The sequence below is a fragment of the Lipomyces doorenjongii genome (genome assembly GCF_038497915.1).
Source record: "Lipomyces doorenjongii strain NRRL Y-27504 unplaced genomic scaffold V1508scaffold_119, whole genome shotgun sequence".
In the NCBI taxonomy this organism is placed as follows: domain Eukaryota; kingdom Fungi; phylum Ascomycota; class Lipomycetes; order Lipomycetales; family Lipomycetaceae; genus Lipomyces; species Lipomyces doorenjongii.
The window spans coordinates 21577-30543 of NW_027118186.1; the positions used below are offsets into that span (position 1 = coordinate 21577).

The following is an 8967-nucleotide window of genomic DNA, read 5'->3' on the forward strand; positions in this document are numbered from 1 at the left end:
TAAATTTATTGATTGCATACAATTTCGTTTCCTTTATCGGTGTGTACATACTGTAATTATTAGAGTTTGATGATGTACGCACCTTCGTACGCAATGCTTGAACATTGGGCACTTCAAAGTGGGTACTACCATCATGACATACGAAATGCTACATTAAGCACTCCAACTGATGGTCGTCGGCATGGCATGTTTATCCAATTTAGTACCTTGAGCTAGCGATCGATTGTACGCTGGTGCCAGACTTACTCAGTTGCACTACGAAGCAATCTAAAGTGGTTCTCTAAGATATAGTGTTTCGTGGCAGATTCAATATGTCACTCCAACGACCAGTGCCAGTGCCAGTGCCAGTACGACAGACAGATGAACGTGCTCCAGAAGACGACGACAGCAGACAGAACAGCGTCGACTACAACCCGACCGGCCTAGCGTCGTTTGTCCAGTTATCACGCATCGAGAGCATTGCACAAACAACGTATGACCGACAGTCGTTCTCACTGCCTGCCAGCAGGTCACAGTCGCTGTCGCTCTCTTTACATCTCACGACGACATTCGGGTCTGAGCAACACGACTTGTCCTGCATGGAAGAGCCGTCGACGCCGACATCTACATTTATGGCACTGGATATTAGCGAGAATTTGAATAGAATTGTGCTGGAGCTTGTGGGAGAGGCTGTGAAAGGTCCTGAATATATAGACAAGATGGCAAAGTTGAATTTTGTCATGCTTGGCCAACGGATTATCAGTATCAGGAAGTTGACTGCTGAGGTAACAGGGAAATGGGTGCTGACCGCAGACGTACTGACTGAGGTTGTGCATACATTATTTAACCGTTGGATGTGGAGAAATGACCAGCCATACGACGACGCTTATGCGAATGTAGTTCACACAGTGCTGGCGGTATGTTTGATGCGGGATGTATGCCCATGGCCTGAGAAGATGCAGCGCGTGGCGGTATACGAGAAGCTGGCGGATTTAGAGACTTGCTACTATCTGAGAAATACATCAACTGTGATGATAAGAGAACTGGTGATTGCTACACGGCCGCACGAGAATGTGAATTTTGTACGCAGAATCATTGATATTGCGGCAGACAAATCGCAAGGGTTTGATCACGAAGCCTTGATTCGAGCAATCTCAACAAGTGGAATATGGGATAGCTGGATAGAAAAGCTGGTTGTTATCGAAGAGGCATTACGTACGCCGACGGACAGGCTGATTGACTTCATCATTAATATCATCTCAGACCTGACCGGAATATCCAGCAAGCCAGATCGCACTCACAAGATGACTGATAATCGGATCAGAGATATCACAACAGACATTGTAGATGGCACAAAGCTCTCTGGGACTGGAAGAAAGGATGCGCTTATCATGGGACTGCTACATTGCCTGCGGTCGTCAGTATCAACTGCATTCTCCACGACAGCTCGGGGAAGTCTCATCAAACTCTCCGGAGTCCTGCTAAATAGGAACATTCAGGCTAACCATGCAATCGCGCTCCTAGATGCGCTAGATGAACCCCAGAAGACTGACTTGACAGATATCTGGCCGCCGCCAATCTCTGAGCCAGACAATATGATCAATCCTGTGGGAAATGACATACCTGGTCGACAACGATCACCATATGAGTTGTTGCAGGACGCAGTGCGCACCAGAAATAATAAAGTGGTGAGCGATTTACGTCAGCTTGTTATATGCCCACTGTTGCAGGATATTGGCGATGATATGGTCAACATCTCATGTGGACATTACTTCTCTCGCAAAATGATTGAACCCTGGCTGGCACAGACGACTCAATGTCCGTTGTGCCGACGAGTTGGAGTCACAATTCAAGGGCCGGCATTATGGGTTGATGGAGTGCTGGACGTGATTGAGGGGATAGAGCGGAGCTTCAGTGTCTCTACTGTGATTAAGCCGAAGAACGAGGCCAAAATTGTGGTCGGCATATACATGAGTCATGCGGTCACGGTTGTCGGTGTCAAGTACGACTTCATGAGGGATGTCGTTCTGATAAAAGACTGGTTCAGTGATGCGGGCTTTGCTGTGAGTTAACAGCTATTGCGACTAATTAATTCTGAAATGACCACGACTAAGACGTAACAGATTCCTAGTGTTGTCTATGTCAACGACACAGCGGATGAGATAATCAGTTGGGGTGGTGGCCAAGCTCCGTCAGAGTCATGTCGCGTGCGACATATTTTTTCGAAGCCATACTCTGTCACATTGATTTCCTCATTCATTTCGGCCTTATTTGCAAAAATAAAGTCGTACCTGAATAGTGACGTAGCTCCGCCATTACGGCAGAATATTAATGTGAAGTACATATTCTGCATTCCGGACCAATTCTGCCCCGGCGGGAACCACGAGAGTATTTTCTTGCGCGCAATGAACAGCGCGAGGTGGGATTCGTCTACGGTTGAGATTGTGCCTGAGACGAAATGCGGTGCAATCTTTGCGCTCGACTCCAATGCCGGCGGTATCCGGAGGCCTAATCAAGTGCTTCACGTTTTATGCTGGGATTATTTCGGTGTTTCGCAACGAGTTTATAAGCTCTGCCCTGAAGATCGGTTTGGGATATGGGAGATCGGTCCGGAAGAGGCCGATCACGAAGTTCTCATCCTTGCTGAGATTGAGAGCCGAATTGAAGCGGCAATCGACGGCGGATCTGACCTGAAGGCGGGCACAGCAGTAGAGAACGAAGATCGATTCCCTCGTGAGTTGGTCTTGGACGCAGTTCAGAGGCAGCTGGCAGGCCGCGTATTTGATGACGACCTGTTTGAATGCATCCCGGTATCAAGACCGGGGTCGCCAAAATGGATGCTTAATTCCGGTGCAATGTATTTTTACGAGGACTATGTGTACGGCGATCTTATGAGGACGTACTTTCATGCGAAGGAACTTACATTGTCACTTGATATCTCTGTAACGTCGGACGATGTTGTGCCACGACATGGCCTAGGCAAGTCTGAGTCACCAACCGAGAGCGTCCTGGATGCCTCCCTGTCAGACATCATTAGTGATTCCGAAGACCACCTTACTGTCTCAAGTTCCGAGGTCGCGATATGTATGAACATCGCCGCCATGAAATCACTTGAGATGATGCCTCGAATAATGGAATCGACTAGTCCTTCGGACCGATTGGTAGGATATTGCGTGCAGCGTTGACGTAATACTGTGACTCGTGCTAACATCCATATGCTAGAGTTTAGTGGTGTTTGGGCCTTGTGCGGATGACGATGCCTTGATGCGGCAACTTGCGGAATGGCTGAGCTCGGACAGGTTTGCGAAGCGTCGGCCGGAATATACCATAACTGTCGGCAAGAAGAGACCATATGGATGGTCTTCTATCACTGATAAAGGCATTGCTTATGATAGTTCTCACGTCACGGGGAAGTCCAGCTCACAGATTGCGATAGACGGGCTGTGGATTGCATGTAAGATGGTTATGGCAGGCGAAGCGTGAATTGGTATTTTTGGGTTTAGTACCCTTTGCATGTACTTGGAATTTTTGTTTTTTGTGCATATTATCAACAAATGTTAATTCATTACAAGGACTGAACTAGATAGACCTGCGAAATACAACGTTACTTGGGTTCGATATCGGGAATAGGACCGACAGGTGTAATGCCGAACGGATTAATCTGCCTATGACTCTTGGTGTAGTGCTTCTTGATGTGCTCGAAATTCGTAGTCTCCTTAAACTGGGGGATATCCCAGTACAAATGACGCAACCACTTGTGCAGTTGCGGGTAATTGTGACGGATAGTACCGATATTGCACTTGAAGTGCTGAACGTACACGGGATCGAACCTTACGATGGTCGTGTAGAGCCTGATGTCTGCCTCTGTGAGGACATCGCCGAAGATGTAGGGGCCGGTGGATTTTTCGAGGATGCCTTCAAGTCGATCTAGAGACTTGAACAGATTGATCACGTGGGTTTCATAAACTTCCTGCTTTGTTGCAAAACCGGCTTTGTAGACGCCGTTGTTGACGGTGTCACTTGTAATGTCGTTAGATAAAATAACAGACGAAAACAACAAATGTTGCTTGACTTACTAAACCCATTCGTTCAGCTCGTCGATATCCTTTCGGAGCGATTTAGGGTAAAACGTCACACCCTTGAACTTGTCATCGACAAAGTCATCGAACTCCTCATTGAGCATGCGAATGATCTCAGAAGACTCATTGTTGACCAAGGTGTCAGTTTTCTTATCCCACAGTACTGGTACGGTGAATCTTCCTTCGTAGTCGGGGTTCATCCGGAAATAGAGCTCACGCAGGTGGGATGCGTGGTGCAAAGGATCTATGGTTGAGCCTGGGGTTTCCTCTGGAGTGGAGAACTTCCAGCCTAACTCACCGAGATACCAGTCGACGACGCTAACGGTGTTAGCACACATTAGCGGAGGTTTACGGACAACACATACCTCAGGCCGATAACACCTTGTAATCCTTTCAATGCTCTCACAATCGCAGTTCGATGGGCCCTACGAGAGCATTAGCACCATCACGGGTCAATTCGCCGTTGCGCCTACGTACCATGGACACGCCCACGAGATATACAAATGATATCTGCCCTTCTCAGGCGGATACTCAGCGCCGGCCTCTTTCGAAATGAATTTCCTGAACGAAGACTAAAGAAAAATACTGTATTAGACCCGTACCCGAGCCGTCAGAAAATCCAAAGACAGCGGAACGTACCGGCTTGCGTCTGAACTCGCCATCCTGACTCGCCCACTTAAGAATTTCGGCTTTATTTTCGTGCGCACTCATTTTCGGAACCTGTTGTATCTAAAGTGTTAATGACCACTCTTCTCGCATAAAACATCCACATACGGTGACAAATTGTCGGGCAATTGGTGTAAAACAATAGTATGAGAGTCGTGAATGTCGACCTGCGGGATACTTAGCACACTTATATATATTGCACAATGGTAGAGGACGGCTCTGCAGCATGATATAACTGACAAACTTACATCACTGTTCGTGGCTGCCACATCGCTTATTCACGGAAGCTGTCAAGGGTTTGTGAGAATGACAAACAATGACAAAACCTACGTCATCGTGCCTAACCATGATCGAATACTACGAACCCCTTCAAGCTGACATCGAGGGGCCATATTACAAAGTATTGCAATAAGGCTAGCGACCAAGGTTCAGCAATTGATTGCATTCACTGTTTCTTTCATTTGCAAATTCCAACACGGCATTCGCCGCACGCTGGTGCGTGTGGCCGGAGCGCCTTTACAGGACCTTCATAAACCGTGATAAATATTGGTTCAATGCGCAGCTACATACAACGAAAACATCGATCAACGATGACCCCAAGAGCAATTTCTCGCAGTGGGTGCCGACAAGGAGAATACTGGCTTGAAGGTATCAAAGACATGCCAAGGTATCTAAGATTAACAACAGTGTAATAATGCCAGGTACGCGGTATTATTACTGTTGGGGTGACCTTGTAGGTCGAAGAATGAACAAACACCCTGGTGGCCGTCACCCGATGAGGTCCATCTCAGAATCGCCAAGCGCGCGTAAGCAAGACTCATTTATGTAGTAAATAATGGTGCAATTCGAGAGAATCGCATATCAATATGGCGATAGCTAGGGAGTTGGTCGATAAGTGACTATTATCTATCGCAATATTACGGGTTTATCACCTGCTCTGAAACAGAAACTGACGATTACTAGTATCTGTGATTATGTAGTTTCAAGAGACAACAGACAGAGATCAACACAACTCACCCACAAATAGCACCCACAAATAGCAAAGATGGCGCCAACAAGTGGCTGTCGGCGCCAACTGGCAATCGTGCCACGTAGGAGGCATTGCGTGCTGCTTGGATTTGATGCTCAATTCTGCTGGTGACGTGGATCATGATCGAACAACAGTCGGTCGATCACGACCAGCAGAATGGGGCAGGTGTGGTGTGTCGGTCGCGTAACTGCAAGGCTGCTTCCATTCCGCTAGCGGTCACAAAAGAGCGGCACGTTTTGTGGGAAAGAGAGCAGAGCGACATTTGGCCACGCGGGTGCGTGCGTGCGGCTCCGTCGTTGGTCAATTCTCGCGCCATAATTTCGCAATGGCGTGAACGAAGGTATGTGGCATGTCTGCATTGAGGGTATTGCAGATGAGCCATATTTTGCCAATGTGGTAGCACGTGTGCCAAGGTTCACAGCACGTCAGCGCTGTTACCCGGCGCATTGGGCGGGTGTCGGTACTTGCGCCATCGATGCAAAGTCACCGTGTGACTCACGTCTTTTTTTTTAGATGACCGGCCCCAAGCTGCTACGCTGGCATTCCAAATCCGCTTATATATCCAACCTTCGGCCGCCTTCATCCGAATCGGTAGATCATCTTCCATCGACACCATTCACCTTCGACGTCTATAAATTCAATCTCTCCTTCAGACCTTGTCCGCAGTATTAATACCATGACCTGGCTAGAAGACTACTGCTTCGTCTGCGACAAAGTATGTCCGGCCGGCTCGATCTACTGCTCAGAGACCTGCAAGCTGCATGACTACGAGAAGGCCAGAGCCCAAGGTCATTCGGCGCCAGTCTCACCGCCACTACTCCCTGTCCAGTCCTCAGCTTCTGAGAGCGGGCGTCGGTCGTCAGCTGTGCAGGTTCAGGTCGAAATGTCTCCGCCTACCCACTACTTTGTTCCGTTCTACGAGAAGGGCCACGGCAGCCATGATCTCTACTACGGCAGACTCCAGAGCGGCATGCAGCAGCCGCGCTACAGTTCTGCGGTCCCTCGTCGACGTGTCGTCGCGCCGAACACTCTTCTCTATGGCATGTAATGCATGTCTAGACACGTATGCATGTGCTGCATCATCGGCCACTCGTCTCAGATCTACATTGTTGTTTTTTGGAGGGTTCATATTTGCTATATATAAAAATATAGACAGATCAAATGGGACCCGCTGCGTCGCTTTACGCATCTTTATTCATTGGGATTGGCTGGACATTTTATTAAACGGATCATGGAGTTGGAAATTGTGGCGGAAAAGAACTGGATCAAAACTAAATTGGGATTGGGAATCATGGATGGCGTCTGTTATATGCTTGCCTACCGAAAAAGAAAGTCAAAATTGTTTTGTGTGAATCCTTGTATATAATTAGAGAATCAATCTAACTGCATGCTCATGTTTTATTTGAGTATTATGGTCATTGCTTTGGAGCGGGGCTGTCAAGTAGTTTGAAATGTTCTACAAGCGAATACCTGTCATGCCCCGCGTGGACAGTTTTTAATGGGGCAAGTGTAGAACATGGGTTGGTAGGTTACCGGACTAGGAAAACTTTTTACTTATTCTGCAATTTACTCGGCCCGTCCTCGTCTCCCCACTCAAACTGAAATGACGTCACTGCTCGCACAATTTCAAGTCCAATAAAACCTGAAGCCATGTTAGATGTTGTCCCCGGACTGGAAATTTTGCATGATAGCAGAGGAACTACTTTCTTCTTGAGACAGACAGCCTTTGTATTGATCGGTGGTCTTGGCTCAGGCAGACCAATTAATTCCCAGGCAAATTTCCAACTGTAACCTGCGCACCCCTGGCGGCTCCCTACTCATCACCCAATCTAGATGTAGCTCGGAACCACTCCTCATTCGCCGTCGAAATTCGCTTGCCGCAGCCCACAAAAGAACAGAAATGTGACTCGGAGAAGCATTGCGTACTAGAAGACATTTCCGCTTCCCATCCAATAATATGGCAACGTGAGAAGATCGACTCGCTTGGCCTCTGCATTAAACTTTAACTCGGTTAAACCTCACACCAATGCTTAGGTACTTCGCTTTAGCGCTGCTCCAGCTCGTACTTGTTCTCTTACCCTCCGGCCTACGGTTAAATTGAAAAGCCAACTACGTCATCGCACACAAGGCGCTCAACATGACGTGCGCCTTCGGTCAATTCCAGGACACATTGGAATTGTGAGTCTTAACGATTGATCGGTGTCAGATATTCCAGTTTGCATGTCCCGACCAGCTACTTGCACCTTGGACGTAGGGCAATGTCGACGATCTTCAAAGGGAGATTACTGGTTTGGTTGCTCGCGAGTCGATCACTCAACTTCGCCGCAGTCAGCCGGTATGTCACCATAACTTGGGTAGACTCTCCCGTCAACAAAAAAAATTTCCGTTACTCCGCCCACCGCAAAAAAAAAGCTACGACCGGTCAGGATGTGACTCGAACTCGAACAGCCCAGACCAGCCTAAATCAGGGAACTCCCAGCCGAACCCTACAGCTGGCACTAAAATCCCGCGGACAGCAGTCCATAACTTTGCATCACTAGAGCACGCTGGCGTGACCTGTTATTCTGGAACAGAAGGCACAGAAAACCCTAGCAGATATACCCCGCCTCGAAAAACGTGTATCCTTCTTTGACTTTGACGAGGCCCGCCTCAGTTCGAGATCTCCCTAGAACATGGTCTCGGGACCAGGGCTCGGGCAGTCGATGCCGATCATATGAGTGTTGCCATTTTGCGGGGGTAACAGAACGCTGCGATCGAGCTCACAAAGCATTTCGAGGGTTCGTGCTATTGGGAGTTGTGCAGCAGAACACATGATCCCCACGGTCATGGGATTGCCCCAGGTGGAGGATCGGCTGATTGCTACAGTCATGGACAGCTCCGTATTCCTTCGTATTCAGCATGAACAAAGCAAGCGCCGAATTGTCCAAGAAAGGCTATTAAGGACCTTTGCCACACTTTCCCATATGTTCAATCAACGAACGACCACTCATTTAAATTATTGCACAGCGTGTTCTCCAATCACGCATACTACGCCAACATCGTCTAGGCGTACGGGTTTCTTCTACGGCTCTCCCCTCTGCGCTCTCACCCTCGACTACGTCTTCTTGGCAGGACGCACCGACCACGACCTTCTGTTCCAGTCAAAATAGTGCTAGAAGTGATAAAAGATCTATCTGTTTGGCGCTTTCTTTTCTGGTGTTGTGCACTGGCCTG

The 8967-nt window shown here is 48.2% G+C and overlaps 3 protein-coding genes across 3 annotated transcripts; 2 read left to right on the top strand and 1 right to left on the bottom strand.

Moving 5' to 3' along the window:
- Positions 1-53: 53 nt before the first annotated feature.
- V1508DRAFT_38581 (uncharacterized protein) lies at positions 54-3554 on the top strand. The gene is made up of 3 exons (XM_066937807.1): positions 54-2042; positions 2103-3140; positions 3202-3554. Exons 1-3 carry the CDS (start codon positions 312-314, stop codon positions 3460-3462), a joined length of 3030 nt encoding a protein of 1009 aa, XP_066792565.1. The 5' UTR covers positions 54-311; the 3' UTR covers positions 3463-3554.
- A 29-nt stretch (positions 3555-3583) lies between these two features.
- V1508DRAFT_435607 (glutathione S-transferase) lies at positions 3584-4769 on the bottom strand (the record flags this gene model as incomplete). Its single annotated transcript, XM_066942074.1, has 5 exons — positions 3584-3998; positions 4056-4376; positions 4424-4483; positions 4536-4630; positions 4698-4769. 5 exons carry the CDS (start codon positions 4767-4769, stop codon positions 3584-3586), a joined length of 963 nt encoding a protein of 320 aa, XP_066792566.1.
- Positions 4770-6266: 1497 nt separating this feature from the next.
- Positions 6267-7296, top strand: V1508DRAFT_427448 (uncharacterized protein). Its single transcript, XM_066941680.1, has one exon. The coding sequence runs from the start codon at positions 6431-6433 to the stop codon at positions 6800-6802; it is 372 nt and encodes a 123-aa protein (XP_066792567.1). The 5' UTR covers positions 6267-6430; the 3' UTR covers positions 6803-7296.
- The last annotated feature ends 1671 nt before the right edge of the window (positions 7297-8967 follow it).